The 19,032-nt window shown below is 37.4% G+C and overlaps 1 protein-coding gene across 5 annotated transcripts in view; it reads right to left on the bottom strand.

Annotated features, from left to right (window-relative positions):
* The window catches only part of Smap1 (small ArfGAP 1), a 168,318-nt gene that overhangs the window by 39,725 nt on the left and 109,561 nt on the right, over positions 1 to 19,032 (bottom strand). For 4 of the 5 annotated variants that reach the window (XM_008856288.3, XM_029557796.1, XM_017795163.2 and 1 more), the window contains one exon: positions 18,521 to 18,601. The exons of the other annotated variant lie outside the window; for it this stretch is intronic. In XM_008856288.3, the coding sequence (XP_008854510.1) occupies positions 18,521 to 18,601 (81 nt within the window). The remainder of the gene's footprint in view (positions 1 to 18,520; positions 18,602 to 19,032) is intronic. 5 annotated transcript variants of the gene reach the window in all.

Genomic DNA, 19,032 nt, shown 5'->3' with positions numbered 1-19,032 from the left:
TTAGCATTACAAGTTCTCGCCCTATCTAGAAGCCTTTAAGAGGGACTGATTCCTGATTCTAACCACTCCAACAGCTACCAAAATACCTGAAAGTAAATCTTGAATCCATCACTCTAGAGTCCAGCCTTGGAAGACAAAAGAAAAATGAATAGGAACCCAATAGAGGGATGCTGCCCTTGTCAAGAAATTCCAATGGACTCTCATATGAACATTTGAAAATTGTCATGCTCTGACTTTTTTCTACTTCTCTGGCTAGAACCAGTAATTACTCTTGCCTTTACTTCTTCACATCTCCTATTCATGATTCGAGGACTTTCTTTTTTCCTTAGAGATAAGAATTATGCAATTTGGGAGTCTTTTAGATAGACCCACTGAAGTGGTATTCCAAATGCCTCACCCTGCGTCCCTGTTCAGCATGGAAGGAGCCAGAGCAGTCTGTGTCCCTACTACCTACTGGCAATTTGGGTAACCTCTTCAGAGGATGGTGTGATAAGAAGATGAGGTAGGAATTGGCTAGGCAGTTAGGTTAAAAAGACCCCAAAGAGAAGTAGCCAGTTTCTTGGCTAAACGTCAAAATGGGCCTCTTAGCCACATAGTCTGTTCCAAAGGCCAAAAATGTTGAAAGTATTTGGGAGCTTGTATCTAATCCTTAAAAGATTTTAGGGTTTACTGCTTCAGAGGGGGGAATGTTAGAGTAGCCAAAAGCCCCATAAAACTAAATCAAAGAAGAAAGAGTACATGAAGTTATCAGAAAAAAAGTGATGGGGAGATATGGGAGGAGTTAGAGGGGAGGGAGTGGGCATGGATTTGATCAAAACACCTTATATGCATGTATGAAATTCTCAATAAATTACTTTTTAAAAATTAAAAAATATGAAAAAGTGCTTTCCCATCTGTGGTTGGCTGAATCCATGTACATGTACCCATGGGTATGTAGGGTTGACTATACTTACTCAACATGATTTTTAGGAGGACTGAGTAAAATATAATGAGAATCACTCTTGCAGTGGCTGGCATATAATACATGCTACCTAAATGGCAACTGACAGTGACTGGGTGGTATATTACATAGTTAGTTACTTGTCAGGATTGGTAAGTACTGGGGACACAAACAGGAGTACTATATAGCTCCTGTTCTTAAGAAGCTCATACTCATACTATGGTGAAGCAAATGAGCACAGCATAATGTGCTTCAATGTGGAACACCACAATGGTGATGTAAAGAATTAAAGAAGTTCTCTGCAAGCACACAGGGGTGGCAGGTTTATCAGGCTCAAGACTGTTCCTGAATGAGGGATTATGAGATAGATGATCATCTGTCCTGGTATGCTTAGGACAGCTCCAGTTGGTGCCCATTATTCCAACTTAACTGGTTATACTTCTTTGCAATCTTAAAAGTACTGAGTTTTGAAATTTCATAGTGATTATACTTAAAAGACTTTGCCTTCAGGAAGGAATTGGTTTTAAATTCCTGTTTTACTTGGGCATAGACAGGGTTTCTCTGCTTATGGCAATGTTAAGCATCCTGAGGGCACAATGTTTTCAGAGGTCTGTGAGACTTTATAGACTACATGCAAATGTCAGTGATTCTCTTAGTGGTAAAATAGAACTAATAAATTGGTAAGATAAAGGTAAATTCCCTGAAAGACTGGCTCTCTGTATCTATGTCTTTAACACTCATCTTTCTATTGTTCTTTTATGTATTGGAAAGGGGTATTCTAAAGACTGGATGCAAGTGCTTGCCCGTGCCAAACACAGGCTCTACCAGTGGGCTATACTTCAGACTCATTATTGTTATTCTTGTTTTACACAGTATTCTGAAGGTTTGCAGAGAAGGAAAAAAAAAAATAGGGTAGCATCTGATAATTATTGTTATTAGCAGAACTATAAAAGAAAAAATGAGCCACATGCCTGAATTTTAACGCCAATTTGGACAACTCCCAGGTATGTTAACTCTGAGGAAATTATAACTCTTCATAAATTTACCTTCATGACATAAACTAAACCCATGGTAAGTATTCTAGTTACCTTTCTGTTGCTGTCATAAAAACACTGACCAAATCCAACTCAGGGAGAAAAGGGTTTATTTAGGCTCACAGCACAGTTCATTATCAAGGTAAACCAAGGCAGGAACTCAGAGCAGGAACCTGGAGCACAAACCATGGAGGAACACTGTTAACTGGCTTGTTCCTCTGGCCTGTGCTCAGCCTGCTTTCTTATTCAACTCAGGAACACCTGCCCAGGGATGACATTGCGTACAGTGTCATGGAGCCTCCCACATCGCTCAATAATGAGAAAATGCCCCACAGACATGGTCATAGGCCAGTCCAATGGAGGGACTTTCTCAACTGAGAGTCCTTTTACTCAGCCGTTTCAAGTTGACCACTAAAGCTATTTGGCACACTAGGTTTATTGTTGAGATATTGCCATGCTGAAATTAATACTATCGTTTACTATGCATTTTGTAAATGTGACAACAGAGCATAAGCTTATGCATAGGAGATACATATGATATGCATGTTCACCAACACTCCTTCTGTCCCTTTGCAAACAGTGCTCACAATACTCCATGAGCATAGCACTTCAATGTAAGACTAATTAAATGAAAGTGTACTGGCTCTACAACAGAGTAAGTAGGGGTACTAACAACTCCAAGAAATGAAAGAAATGAGACTTCCTACTCCAACTAGACTTTGTTTTCAAAAGCATGAAAGAAGTTAATAGTGTTCTAAGATATTTAAAAAAAAAAAAACATAGCCAGGTGGATCTCTGTGAGTTTGAGGCCAGCCTGGTCTACATAGTGAGTACTGGGGCTACAGGGAGGCATACCCTGTCTCAAAAAAGACTAAAACTAAACTAAAATAAAAGCTCCAGAAGAATTCAGGATGGATGTGATGGGGTGGAAGAATCATCATACTTTTCAGTTTTATATTTCGGAGCTCAAGGTCCTTACAATAAATATGGGAAACAAAAATCCTCCTGTTCTTTAGAAAGAGGCAATTTTGAAATACATCTGTTCTTTAACAAGGCAGGTTCTTAAAAAGAAACTATGTAACTATACCCTAACCTGTCTGAGCCTAATATAAGTAGAGGAAAGGGAATACCCCAATTCCAGTCCCCTCCAGCTATCCTGTCTCAACCAAGCTAATTGGTCTAAGGAAAGGAACAAGAAATTGAAAGGGAATGGGGGGGTGGTTGTAGGGGGGACTGGAAGGGATGGAAATGGTGTGAAGACTATACTCTTACATGATGTTCACAAAAAAGTTAAAAATAAAAAAAATTTTAAAGGCTAATCACAGGACCACAGAAAGCTTTACAGTACAAACCCTACCTCACCCAACTTCCACACATTAAATACTACCTACTGAATTCTTTTCACATGTTACATTGCTATAGTTTCCAACAATAACAAATTACTAAGCATGCTAAAAGGGTAAAAGAAAATCAAAGTGCGATTTGAAGAAATAGACCAGACCAGACTTAGTATAGCAGGACTGTCAAACTGAATTTAAAACAACTGCAATTAATGTGTTAAGGGCTCTTCTAATGGAAAGAGTAGGCATCAGGTATGAGCAGAAACGTACTATAGCATAAATGGAAACTCTAAGGGAAGTCAAAGGAAATTCTAGAGAACAAAGAGGCTAAAGAATGCTTTTGATTAGCTTATTAGTAAACAGAATACAGCTGAGGAATAAATCTTTAAGGCTATCAGTAGAAAAATTCAAAATATAAAAGCAAAGAAAAAGGGCAAAAACTTAAAAATTTTTTAAAAAGGAAAGACCCAAGAACTGTAGGACAACAGAAAGGTATTAGGGTTCCAAAGAGCAGCAGCTTCCCCCCTCCCCAACAGGAACCTATGGACTTTTGAAGCCTGAAAAAAGGAACTGAGCTGATAAGCACCTTGGCCTTTGAAGTCAAGGGAAACAAACTCTGCTGAGAAGCAGCCTGCCTTTCCTCTGATCTCCAAAGACAAGATAAGCAGATTCTACCTGTTAACCAGAGATTTTAGAAGCTGTTTAACACAGCAGCTTTTCCCTTACCTTAAGAGGAAAAAAGTAAACACTTCCAGACCCAGATCCTGCCTGGCAGACTGAACAGAGCCAGGTTTACAAGCCCTGCTTTTCCTGCTTCCCCCTGCTTGATTTTTCCCCAAAACTCTCCCCCCATTCTGCACCCTAAAGCCCCTGTATATAAGTCGCAGCTCACAACCCGTGGGTGGACATTTTCCCTTCCCCGAGGGAAACGTGTCCCGTGCGAAATAAAGCTGTATCCTGTTGAGAGTTCTATCTGTGCCTTGGTGCCTCATCCTCCATTCGCTCGCTCTCCACCCCAAACTTTTACCTATCAAAAGGATGTAACATACACCTAACAGAAAGACTAAAAAGAGAAAAACAATTGAGCAAAATTCAAAGCAATATGATAAAATTTCCCCTGAACTCATCTTTACATCAAGCTTAAAGAACATCAAGTATAAAGAGAGAGAGAGAGAGAGAGAGAGAGAGAGAGAGAGAGAAACAGACATAGGAACCTATTATATTTAAACTGCATAAAATCGAAGACTACAAAAAGCCTTCAAGAAGAACAGAAAACAAGAAGCAAAGGTAAGAATGAGAACCAACTTCTCAGAAACCATGAAAGGAAGAGAGTGAAGTGAAATATTTAAGGGTTGGAAAGGGGGGAGGCACACCAACGTAGAATTTCTATATCCACAAAATTATCCTCCAAAGAACAGGGGAAATAAAGAGTTTATCATTAAAAAAATTCAAGTAATTTGTTGTCAGCATATCTGCCTTGCTAAATAAATGAATAAATATAGAATGTAGAAATAAGTAAATTAAAATGTATGAAGAAGCCCATATCTACTATAAAGAAAGCAAGAGGATTCGTGCACATGGTGGTACATGCCTGTAATTCAAGTACTCGAAGCTGAGGCAGCAGACTGGGCTATACGGTGAGTTTGAGGCTGGCATAGGTTACACAGCAAGACCTTGTCGCAAAAAATAAGAAAAAGCAGGGGGCTGGAGACATGGCTCAGCAGTTAAGAGCACCAGCTCCTCTTGCAGAGGTTCAATTCCCAGCACCCGGATGGTGACTAACAACCATCTGTAACTCCAGTTCCAGGGCATCTGATGCTTTCTTCTGACCTCTATGGGCATTGCATGATGCAGGTGCACTTATATGCAGGCAATACTCTCACAAACATAAAATAAAAATAAATAAAATATTAAAAAATTAAGAAAAAGCATTAAAAAACAAGTAAGTAGGAGCTGGGGAGATGGCTCAGTCAATAAGGTGCTTGGAACGGAGTTTGATCCCCAGCCCTCACATAAAAAAGCCAGGTGAGGCAACATGTACCTGTAATTCTAGTGCTAGGGAAACAGACACGGGAGGATCCCTGGGTTTGCCAGCCAGCCAGCCAGTATAGCCAAATCAGTGAGCATCAGGTTCAGTAAGAGACCCTATCTCAAAAAATATGGTGAAGAGCAATCAAGACAGGCAACAGATGTCAACTTCTGGGCTCCATGCATGCACTTATGTGTGCACATACCCCCATATATACACACATATACTCACAAGTAAATAAAGGTAAAACATTACAAGTATAAAATGAGACAACTATAAGCATTAAAAATTTTAATGTTATTAATACAACTTGACTCCTCCTTCTTTCCGGACTATTTTAAAAGAATTTTATGGTGGGGCTGGAGAGATGGCTCAGCAGTTAAGAACACTATTCTTGAAGAAGGCCCAGGTTCGAATCCCAGCACCCATACGGCAGCTAACAACTGTCCATGACTCCAGTTCCAGGGGATCCAACAGCCTCTTCTGTCTTCTGCAGGCATTGCAAGACAAGGGTGCACTTACCTACATGCAGGCAATACATGCATAGACTAAAATAAAAGCAACAAAAAAAACGAAACCCTATGCCTATTTACACTGTTGTGTGAACATTTCCTCTGTACCTTGCAAACAGGCCACATTTTGTTGCTAATAGTTTCCTGAGCCCTTGCAGAGAATTCCTTTGATCTGTCTAACCTGTGTTCCTGAGTATTTGTTTAGAGTATCTTATTCATGCTAATAAAACCTTAGAAGTTAAGAGACACAGTGCTCTTTCTTCTAAGGATCCTTAGCTTTCTTTAATATTAAAATGTCTTCTGTGGTGATAAACCTCAGAGCTTCTCTCCTGTGTCCACCAATACCAAGCCACGGAGGACATAGCAAAAGTGATGACTCCAGATGATTTGTGTCTTGGGTGGGATAAAAGGGGATTCCTGTTCAAGCAAAATAACCAACTAACAAATCAACTTTGGTCCTAAGTAGTAATTACTCCCCTAAACTGCTGTAAATCTTCATGTTCACCTCACACAGTAGTATGCTCATAACAGAATCATTTTTGCTCATCACAGTTTCCTAGAAGAACTGCTTATTGCATTGACTGTGTGAAAGAAAAGTTGCCAAAAAGAACTCCTGCACCTTGGACTGAACTTCCTGCAAGACTAACCAACTGATTATCACTCCAGAGATTGTGGAGAGTTTGGAATGTTGCAGGTCCAGAATCTAATTACCATTTATCTCAGGCCATCTTTAGCCCCCTAAACAGCCATTCCTTGCCCACCTCTGTTTCTGATCTAACATCCTGTGACTAACAGATAAAAAAACCTTTTAGAATGTATTATCCTAGCAGACCACCTGATCTCACCAATCAAAAGGCTAAGAATGTCATCAGACAGCATCTGAGACTTATAGTCAAAAACCCTTTCTTTGCTGCGACCCACCTACTGAATGTATCCTCCAATGTATTTGAAAAGTATCTTGATTTATGACTTTTCTTTGTTCTGTTACTATAAGAATGTAAAAAACTGTTACCACACTGGAACATGGAATTTGGGGTAAACCTGAATCTGCGTTCCCAGGCCATGGTCACAGCTCCAGAATAAATTATCTCTTATCCCCTTTGAGGTGAGAGTTATGCTTTTTGCATCGACAACTGTCATTTATTCAACAATGAATCCTCAATACACTCAGCACTATTAGGTATTGACATTTTAGAAGTCAGATGAGGAGAAGGGGAAAAGAGAGGGGCAGATAAAACGAAGAAGACATACATACATTCTATAGGGTAAATTAAAACATGATGCTGTAATCAAAGAGGACTGAGAGCTACCTTGAATTCAATATCCAAAGTAAGTATCATGGCTTGAATGTAAAATGTTCCCTAGCTAATGATTTTGGGAGGCTGTGGAACTCTTGAGACATGGGACTAAGCTGGCGAAGCAGATCACTGGGAGGAGCCTTGAAAGTTATACCCAGTGACCTTTGAAACTATAAGTCAAAATAAAATTTTTCTCCCTTAAATCACTTTTATCAGATATTTCATCACAGTAATGAGAAAAGTAACAGGGAGCTTCTCCAAGGATTTATTTAAAATAAAATCTGAAATAAGAAGTCACCTTTGAGACCATAAGGACAAGTATCCCAGGCAACACAAACAGTACTTAGGTCTTGAGGTTACAATGAATACAACTTGTTCTGGAAATATATTATGTGTAGGTGATAAGCAGCTCACTATAGAAATCTAGGGTTCTGAGGCATTGTCAAGAAAAGAAAGATTTACAATTCATCATAATGTCTTAAGTAGGCAAAGCTATGGGTTATGTATATATTGACAGACAAGTACAAAAGAAGGGAACACAGCACTGAACTGGTGTCCTACAATGTTTAATGTCTGACAGAGAAGACTGAGCCAGCAAAAGATATCTGGAAGGAATAATCAATGGACTCAGAATATTAGAGACATTTTAAACAGGTTTAATCATGAGGAGAAGAGGAAAGAGAGGAGTTTAGAGAAAGAGTAAGGCATACTGAAGAGTGTGTAGGTGTGGGCTTCTCAAAGAGTCACAAGTACTTTTACAGTAGCTTATAGCTTGTCGAGTTACAAAGGGTTCTAAAAGGGTTGCTAAGGAAACTAAATGAGATTTATAAGGTGGTTCTCCTGCACTGCATAGAACAAAAGTCAATAAGGTAAAACCCTAGGCCACTAGGGTTGCAGGAAAGGCATAAGACTAAAACTGGAAGGCCATATGGGCTTAGACCTTAATTAAGCATAGTGCACTGACACTTTAACATTCTACTCCATATAAAATATTGTCCCTATGTCAGCAACCTTCACAGCACATATTAATTGTCTACTTCTCAGTTCTCAGCTGGTAAGACACTTCAACCAGATTGTGGGATAAGGTTTTATCTTCTTCCTATGTCCCCATAATTTTCTCTGTCTCTTTTTTTCTACCAGAAAGGACTAGCACAGTGATAATACTAAAAAGATCACATCTTCAAAAACACAACAAATGTTCTTGGTTAGACTGTAACCTCCAGAGAGCACAGCTTTTTATTTGGTTTGCTCACTGTTACATTCTAAGATCCTATTACATAATAGAGTCTGTCATATTGCATATATATATTTGTTGTATAAATTGGGTTACCTTCAGTTTTAGGCAGAAGACCAACCAATGCAAAAATACCTATAACCTGAAGCTAGAGAGATGGTTCAATGGTTAAGAGCACTGACTGCTCTTGCAGAGGATGTGGGCTAAGTTTCCAGTATTCACATGTTAGCTAACAGCTGTCCTGAAATCCAGTTCCAGGAGATCCAACACTCTCTTCTGGCCTCTGCAAGGATAGCATACATGAGTGCACTTACATACACACAGGCAAAACATTCATACATGGGGCTGGAGAGATAGCTCAGCAGTTAAGAACACTGGCTGTTCTTGCAGAAGACCCGGGTTTGAATCCCAGCACCCACATGGCAGCTAACAACTGTCCGACAGCCTCTTCTGTCCTCCACGGGCACTGCATGACATGAGTGCACTTACCTACATACAGGCAATACATGCATACACATAAAATAAAAATAAATAAAAAGTTTTTAAAAATTCATATATATAAAAATAAAATCATAAATTAAGACTAGTTTTGGAATAACTACTTTATGGGAGCTTGCTTTATTCAGAAACTTTTAAAAATATTTGTTATTTTCATTTTGTATGAGTGCATTGCCTGAATGCATGTACATGCATCTGTGTCATGCAATGCTCAAGGAGGTCAGAGAGAGTATCAAATCACTTGAGACTAGAGTTACAGTTGGTTGTTAGCTACCATATGAGTGCTGGCAATCAAATATGGGTGCCCAGGTCCTCTGCAAGAGTGGACAGTATTCTTAACTGCTGAGTTATCTCTCAAGCCCCTTATTCTGAAATTTTTTGACACAAGGTCTAACTATAAAATCCAGATTGGCTGACAGTTCATTATGCAGCCCAGGCCGGCCTCGAACTCCTGTTTTCCCATTCCAAATATATACCACCACAACTGGCTCTTCTTAAGCTTTAACTATAAACACTGAGGTCCTCCTGACTCCAAAGTCCATATTCTTTTTGTTATACCATGTTGCCATTCCTTAGCAAAGATGGTGTATAGAATCAATCCAAGAACACCTGCTATCAGAAAATTCAGGCCAAAGGCAAAATCAGTTTTACTACTTCAATGAATATGAGAAGTTGTTTAAAAATCTCATAGGAGATATTCACAGGAAGTGTGAGGAATTGTCTCATCAATTGACAAGATCTAGAAATACTTAGAAACCAATCTCTAGACGCATCTGTCAGAGAGCTTCTAGACTGGTTTAACTGAGGTAGGAAGGCCCACCCTAAATGTGGGTAGCACCATTTCATGCAGTGGGGTCATGAACTGAATAAAAAGGCGAAAGTGAGCTGAAAGTGCTTCCTGACTAGATACAACGTGATCAGCTGCCTTGTGTGTCTGCTGTCATGTCTTCTCCATCAGAAGAAAAAAGCTATCTTTTTTTTTAATGTGTATGAGTGCTTTGCCTCCATGTATGTAAGTGCACCTGTGTCATGCAATGCCCATGGAGGCTAGAAGGTGTCAGATCCCCTGAAACTGGAGTTACAGACTGTTGTTAGTTACCATGTGGGTGCTGGGAACTGAATCAGGTCTTCTGCAAGAGCAGCCAGTGCTCTGAACTGTTGAACCATCTCTCCAGCCCCTGTTATTTCTTCTTAATTGTGAATGAAAATAAGCCTTTCCTCTCTTAAGTTGCTCTATTGTCAGGTTTTTGATCACAACAACAGGAAAAGTAACTAATACAGTAAGTAATGAACCACTTTTCATTATCTCCCTTTTTAGACAGATGAGCACTACCAATTATGATACATGTGACCTTGAATAAAATATTCTTACAGAATTTTCTATTTCTTCTTTGTATGCTAACTATATTAAAACTTCCCAAGATTATTGGGAAATAGCACACATAAAATGCTTAGCAGAATGTACAACATTCAGTAGAACCTTCAGAGTTGATTGACTGCTTTCATCTGTTCTCTCTTTTTCCTGAATCTCCATTGTAGATGATGAGGTAATACACTGGTAAAACATGCAGCATACTGGTTAATAGTACATACTCCAAGGGTAGACTAGCTGATTCCCAGCTTAGCTACTATCTAACAGCTGTGTGACCATGAATGAATTGCCAAACTTAAATTTCTCAGGTTCTCATCATGAATAAAGAGACTAATCCTATCAATATCAAGACATTGTAAGGACTATGAAATAACGCATTTAAAGGATTTAGAACAATGTTAGGCCTATGTTGAGCACTCAGTAAGCTTGATGGCTTTACTACCTTCAATGACACAGCTAATCGATTGTTGACCCTCATACCTTGCTTCAAATATTCCTAACCATAGGCTTTAACTTAGTAAAACTACATTCTATCAAAGCATTTAGTGAGGAGACATTTTCCTCATTTTCTATTTAAGAAAATTTCCAATTTACAAAGAAGGACTGTAAAGCTTCTGTGCTTACTGAACAAAAGCCTTTCTTTCATTAAATAGGGAATGAAAGTTTTGCACATCAAGTAATTAGAATTCCTCTTTTTTTATTGCTTCTCTTGTAATAAAGCTTTAAATGACTGGAGAAACATTTCAGAAGGTGCAACACAGGTGGAAGCAATGTTTCCAATATACTACTAAGCCTATAAAAGAACCTAATATATGGTTTTCTGCCACAGTCTGTAACCATCATTACAGTTACTCTAATAGTGAGTAAGTATTAAGAAGCTATTACTTTAGTGGGCTCATCCTGTTAGGCTTAAGGGCATTTTAGTATATAGTTATTTAACTAACAAAGAAGTTACTGTCATCTTGCATGCTTTCTGTTAGACAATAACTTAGGTTAGCTACTTAATTGTTTCTTCTTTAAACCAGGTAAAAACAGTTAAACACAGCAAATTATCTTGATCATGGGAGCTTTCATTATCTCAAGGTAACTGAATAATTTACTCATTTAAAAAGTTATCCTTTCAAATGTCCAGGATACTCTGTACAGTTACTAGTGTGAACTAATAAAAACACTGTATTCATTTGTATGTAGCAGGATGCTGGGTTTTGTTTTATTGTTTTTATGTGTGACCCAAAATTCAAAGTAGTTATGACTGTCTTGCAGTATTCAAGGGACTATAAAATGGTAAAATAGCCCAAGAAAAGTCTGGCAGAAAGATTTAACCTTGGCATGTGCATATTCTATGGCATAATATACACTTAGCTAATAAGATATGGGTATATGGTCACCAAACAGCACCACAAGAATGTCCATACCAGCTTTTATTCATCAAAATCCTAACTCAGCTACTATTTAAAATGTCTAGTAACAGTAGGATGGAAAAATAAAGTATGGTTTACATAGGCAATAAAACAATGCTCAGCAATAAGGATTGATCATGTAACAACATGGATAAATCTCAAAGATAATAAGCAAAAGAAATTACACACAGTAAGAATAGTATGTATGACTCTACTTACATAAAATTACAAATGATAAAACATACCTGTGTTGATAGAAATCTGAAAGGTGATTTAGTGATTAACGATAGAATACTATTGAGTAGCAAAATAAAGAGCACAGAGGTGCTAGCAGTGACTTGTTTATCTTTTTACTGCTTTCAGTGTGTACTGAGTTCATCGAAAGGGTTAAAAAATTAATTTTATTTTTACTTGTAAAATCTCTATGAAGTGAAAAAAAATGCCACTTTCAGATACACATTTGTGTATAATTACAAAATTTTATTTTGTGTATGTCTGTGGTGTGCATGCATTGGTATGTACACACCCCCACACACACCCCCAGCCACCACCATGGGCCCAAGGTTGACATCAGGTGTTTTCCTTGAGCACTTTCTATATATTGAGGCAGTCTCCCATTGAGCCTCTCCCTGGAGGCAAGTCTGGCTAGCCATCTTGTTCATGGAATTCCCTGTCTTTGATTCCCATGCATTGGGATTACAGGAGGGCCTCCACACACATCTGGCTTTCACATGGGTCCTCATGCTTGCTCAGTAAGTGTTTTATCTTGATGGCTGAGCCATTTCCCTAGTCCTACAAATTACAAAAATTTTTAAACTTTTTTTTTACCAGTCATGGTTGTGCAGACCTGCAATGCCAGTACTCAGGAGGCTGAGGGAAGAGGACTGTCAAGAGTTCAAGGCCAGGCTGAGCTATGGTGAGATATTGTCTTAAGAAAAAAAAAAATGTTTTCCTGACTTTCTCTTTTTTAAAAATTTTATTTCTTTTCTTGAATGGTGCTGGGGATGGAGTCAGTGCCTCATCCATATTAGGCAAACACTCTACCACTAAGGTATATCCCTAGCCTGACTTCATCTTTAAAAACAAAACATCCTAAATAACTGGAAAATAGAAAGGTGATTTCAAAAGCAATTCCAAGGGCGCCTGGAATGATATTTTATAATTTTGGTTTTACTGAGAAAAGGATAGAGAAATCAGGCTTTATATAAAGACTGTATCCAGAAGCCAATGATTGTTCCCTTGCTGCATTGATTAGTTTATACCTGTATGATGAGGTATAAACTATTTAAAAAGAGGAGTGTGAGGAATTTCAAAAGGGACACTGAGGATTTAAACATTTTATTTAGTACTGCTTTGTCAGGCCTGCTGGCATATGCTGCCTCAGTACTAGGAAGAGGCAAGGGGACTGAGGGTTTGAGGCCAGCCAGCCTTGGCTACATAATAATACTTTGCCTTAACAAAAGAAAATTCTTCCACAGTACTAAAAAGCAGGCTTCTAAATGGTCATTATAGGAAAAGTGAATCAATTCATTCTGCTCATAATTAAATGGGGGGAAAAATCAACACTCCTCTCAAAAAAAAAAAAAAAAAAAAAGAACCCTTGCTAGAAGTACTCAATATTACCTTAAACAATACATAAAAATTCACAAATTTTCTCTGGTTTTTATACCAAGGTAAACCATAGCTATCACAAGTCAATTTCTTTCTTTCGTTTTCTTATTTACAGAGCTCATAATATTATGACTGTTACCAGTCATAACAAAGTAACATTCTATTTCAAAATCTTGGAAATATATTTTGATGGGTAATATTCTTTGAATAAAACTATCACAAATAAAGAACTTATAAATTCTCTTTCTAGATTTCACATATCATCTCTAGTAAGTTCTAATTTATAGGTACTCTATTTTCTTTTGACCCCTACATTATTAAAACATGGTTTTTCAAAAAAAATTTGATGGCTCATCATTTTGCTGATGAGAGAGAATGAGTTTCTGTGCTCCATCACTACAAAAACAACAAAATGAATACTGCAAGAAAAAGAATATGATATTGTAAAAAAATATAAGAATACGATATTGTGAAATGCAACAACACAGACAATCCTTGAAAACATTATGCTACCAAGTGAAAGAAGTCAGTCACAAAAGATGGCAGCTTATGACATCACTTAACATGCAGTATCTACTAAACAAATCAGTAGAGACATAGATATTAGTGGTTACAAGGAGCTGTGCAAGACAGAAATGGAGAGTGACTGCTAATAGTTATGAGGTTTCTTTGGATATTGAAAGTAAATAACATAATGGTAAAATGTGGATGGAAAGAAGTATCTGATGATTCTGTGCAGCAGACTTTTTAAAATCTTAATAACATTGGTTGCCAACTTTTCAATTTTTAGAGAACATTTTTTTCACCTACCAAAACTAACCATAGAGTTCTAATCTACTATTAGAACTATTTGAATCTACGATTGGCTCTTGATTTTCTATCACTAGTCACAATGTTTATCTATAAAATAACAGGTAAAGAGAATGCACATTTAAATGTGAGAAACTGTGTATTACTCATGATTTCACAATGGCCACACCCTGAGATCACTACTGTGTTACAAAAATAACCTACCCCACTGAAAGAAATTAGGGCTCTCTTGTGGCCACACAATTTACAAGATAATTTTAGAACAATTACCACACCAATGAAATTATTACACTATATAATTGTGTTATGGTTTGGTATGAAGTCTCTCCAAAAGGTTCACACGATAAAGTCTTGAATGCCAGCTGACGGGGTTTATGAAGTGACTGGATCTTGAGTGCTCTGACCTCATCAACAGATCAGTCCACTGATGGACTCAAGGTGGGACCTGACTACAGAAGTGAGCTGTTAACAGAGGCATGCCTTTGAAGTATACATAGTGTCCCCAGCTTCTTCCCCTCTCTCTCTGCTTTTTGGTCACCAAGAGTTAGCCAGCTTTGCTCTACACCATTCCCTTACCACCATGATGGTCTGCCTCACTACACATGGCAATGGAGCAGGCAGACCATAAACGGAAGTCAATTAAGCTGAGTCAAAATAAACCACCACCTTCATCTGTGTGAAATATATGAACTCTGGGGCCCAACTCAGCTCTGCTGAGATTTGACACCAGAAAAGCTGTGCTCTAATTTCTTGAATTCCTAACACTGAGCAAACCACCTCTAAGTTACTTGGGTCATTTTACTTCAAAAAATAAGGAATTTGGTCAAGAGAGCAAGGTTCCTCCCAACTCCCAAATATTATATTTTGGGGTAAGCTATTCATGAAGCCATTACTGTGTCATAAACCTGACCAGTAACACTAAACCTGACCAGTTACCACTAGTAACTCAGTGGTAAAGCATGTGCTTAGCCTGCCTAATAATTTGGGTTCAAAAATAACTACAGTATCAAAAAAAGAAGCATAGAACTATACTCATGGCTTTCTTTGCATGTAGAAATAAGTAAAACTTCAAAAAAGATCCTAATATACATAATCCTTTTTAAAAAATATTTTATTATTTTTATTGTATGTTATGAGTGTTATGCTTGCATGTAGGTAAGTTCACCATGTCGTGCAATGCCCATGAAGGACAGAAGAGGCTGTCAGATCCCCTAGAACTGGAGTTACAGACTGTTGTTAGCTGCCATGTGGGTGCTGGGATTTGAACCCGGGTCTTGCAAGAACAGCCCCTAGAACTGGAGTTACAGACTGTTGTTAGCTGCCATGTGGGTGCTGGGATTTGAACCCGGGTCTTCTGCAAGAACAGTCAGTGTTCTTAACCACTGAGCCATCTCTCCAGCCCCCAAATAAATAATCCTTTAAACATCAGAAGACGTGAAATAAAATTTAATCTGTGCTGCCTCAAAAAAATGTCATTATTTTTCCAACATATAATATATAAATTTGCCAGCAAAATTAGGTGACATTAGGCAAATATGAACATTAGTTACCTGCTCTATAAAATGGAACCAGAAACAACCTTGCCATTCTTCTGAGGACAAAGGGTAACATACATAGTTTTAAAAAAAAATCAAGTTTCTCAAAGGATGCTTCTGTCACCTATTTTTTGGGGGAAGTGTAGTGCTATGGCTCAAACCCCACCAGGGTCTTCAACATGCTAAGCAAAGTACTCTACCATTGAGCACCACTGCCCATTACCAATTCATAAACCAGAAAGAGAAATTAATAAAATCAATTACAAGTTACACAAATAAAAGCCACACAAATAAAATGTATATCCCCCCTCTAAACACACACACATACACACACACACACTGCATGCATTGCTAGAAATTAATAAGGAAAAGACAGGCAAGCAATATAACAAACAAAAGCAAAAGACTTTAACCAATATTTCAAGAGGAAATCCAAATGAGCTCTAAATATAAAATGTACTGAGCCTCATTTATAATAAATGAAATGGACAGTTAAAAAAAAGATTAAATACTACCAGGCTGCAAATATTAAAATTCTTGCTAATACATGGTAGTGTAGTGATATGAACGTACTTGACGGTCAAAGTATCTTTGGTATACATTTTGTAAAGTAGTTTGAATTATCCAGTAACACTCAAGATGCATATACTTTTTGTCCCAACATTTCCCTCCTAAATATACCCTGAAGAAATACGTGCTGAGATGCATGCACGAAGGTATCACTGAAGCACTGATTTTAATAGTTAAAACACACACACAATCAAATGCTCTTCTATGGAATGAATGAATAAACTAAGAAGCAAGTACGTGTGTGTGTGTACAAATATAATAGAGAACAACAAAGCAATGAACACGGGTAAGCTAAAACAATTTGTAATGTGACTCACTCATTAAAAAAAAAGCAGCAAAATACAAAAGAATATCTGTGATATAATTTCATTCTCAACAACAGAAAAATTAAACTACACTATTCTAAGATATATGAGGATATGGTAGTTATTTTTAAGATGTAATGAAGGCTGGGGATGTTATCTCAGTGCTACAGCCTTTATTTAGTATGTGCATGGTCCTGCAGTCAATCACTAACATCACAAGAAAAACAAAGATGCAATGAAATTGTTATTTTTTGGAGGGGTAGATATTTTTTGTTTAGAAAGGTGTTACGGTTTAAATGAGAATGTCCCCCATTGGCTCCAAGTATTTGGACATTCTGAATGTTCCTAGTTGGTGGTGCTGTTTTTACTTTATTATTTTTATTTTATGTGTATGCATGTATTACCTGCATGTATGTAAGTGTACCCATGTCATGCAATGCTGGCAAAGAACAGAAGTGACCATCAGATCCCCTGGAATTGGTGTTACAGATAGTTAACTGCCAATGTGGGTGCTGGGATTTGAACCCAGGTCCTCTGCAAGAGCAGTCAGCATTCTTAACCACTAAACCATCTCTCCAGCCCCCATTAAAAAATAATTTAATGAGCATGGAAAACAAATCTATGTGGTGTGAAGGGTGAAATGTGAATGTTAGGCAGTAGAGGAAGATCAGATGGTGGACAATTTTGATTGCTACACTAAGGATCAGGGAATCTTGGGTACTTAGTATTCTTCAATGTTCAAGGCTAGTTTGTAAGTTTTTGAGGGTAGAGGTCATTCCAATAAATGAAGAGAATGAACCAGTATATAATATACTTCAGTTATGCACTGTAAATGAGCATACTCTGTAGGATATAAATTATGCTTCAATAAAGCTGATTTTTAAAATTTCAAAAACTAAAATCAAAGATGCCGCCTTTACTGCATTCCCTCACCATGCTTCCATGCATATATGATGAAATGCATTCAAAAGCAAGGCACCATGATTACATGACCAGTTCCTTCAGAAAAGAATATTTTCTTTACCTCTAGCTTGCCTCACCTCTACTTTGCATATTACTACCAAAATAATCTTCCAAAAGAATGCTTTTGAATTACCTACTTTAGAAACTGAAGCATTTGCCATGTGGTACAAACTATCACACCAGTACTTAAGAGACCGAAGAAGGAAAAATAAGAGCTAGGATTGGGGGCAAATGAGATGGATTAGCAGGCAAAAGCACCAATCTCCAATGCCCAGAAAACACATGGTGGAAAAAGAGAACCAACCCTCAAGTTGTCCTCTGACCTCCACCTGTGTGCCCTGGTAGGCACGCACACATAGAAAAATAAGTAACTAAATAAATAGAAATGTAATAAAAATAATTTAAGAAAAAAGCTTGGATTGGCATGGGCTACACAACAGAGAGGGATGAAGCAATTAAGAGAGAAAGAACAAGAAATAGAAGTGTTTCCCAAAGCATCTCTATATTCAAAAAACCAAATATCTACAATTTAAGTTTAATTTTCCATTCTGGTCTTATTTTTCACTACTCATCATATACAAACATATCTTGTCCAAACTCACTATTTTTTTTAAGCATTCTTTATTTCCCACTTCCAAGCCCATCTTCAAGCTACCTTCCCAATCTAGCATCCTCCCTGTCTTTTACCTTAAAAATACCCATGTGTCAAGATCTAAGCTTAAGTGTTCTGGAACATGGAATCTTCTCTCAAGGCCCGTTCAGGTATGATCTCTTCAATTTGTGAATTTCTACTCAAGTCTGACCATGCATGAAAGCTAAAATCACCATTCTCTGTGCCATTCATAAGAGAATATTTGTTCTTAAGGATTTCAGATGATCTACACCCACATTTATAACTCACTAGAGGTCAGATGAGACAGGCTTAGAAGGCTACACTCAATACAGTGTATTAACTGCATAATTATTTACTGAAAGAATAATTATTTACATCTCATAAATACCCAGAAAGTCTTTGATGCAAGAATACAAATAAGATGGTAATCTAGATTATTTTAGAAAGAAATTTTACCTTTTCAGTTGTTACTGGTTTTGCAGGCTTTTCTGGCTCCTTTTCTCTCTTTTTCTCTTCTTTTTTTTTTTCCTTTTCTTTCTAAAACATAGCCCAAAGTTTTCACAAGTTTACTTTTAAAAACTTAGTTCACTTTTATTAGTTTGAATCATCATATGAGAAAGGCAGAAATAATAAATGCTTACATTATCCAAGTGCTACTGAAACTTAAATTAGACAATTTCACATTCTCATTGAGGTAACATGCTGATGACAATACAGAGGCTCACTCAAAAATTATGACAGAAATGAGACAATTTAAAACTTTCTTTGATATTTTAGGATTTTTTTTAAACAGATGAGAAGTGCATTCAATAAATGCTCACTACATTCTTACATGAAGCTGTACTTCCTAACAGCAACCATGATGTTAAATTTTTAATAAGGAAAAACTAAGCTAATTGACAAGATACACACGGATAAAGAACCATTAAGGTAAACTTAGGAGTTAACAAAGTAACTTAAATTTCAAA

This window comes from Nannospalax galili, unplaced genomic scaffold, assembly GCF_000622305.1.
Source record: "Nannospalax galili isolate Female #2095 unplaced genomic scaffold, S.galili_v1.0 scaffold206, whole genome shotgun sequence".
In the NCBI taxonomy this organism is placed as follows: Eukaryota; Metazoa; Chordata; class Mammalia; order Rodentia; family Spalacidae; genus Nannospalax; species Nannospalax galili.
The sequence above is the reverse complement of the archived record's forward strand: the minus strand, read 5'-3'. Positions and strand labels throughout refer to the sequence as shown.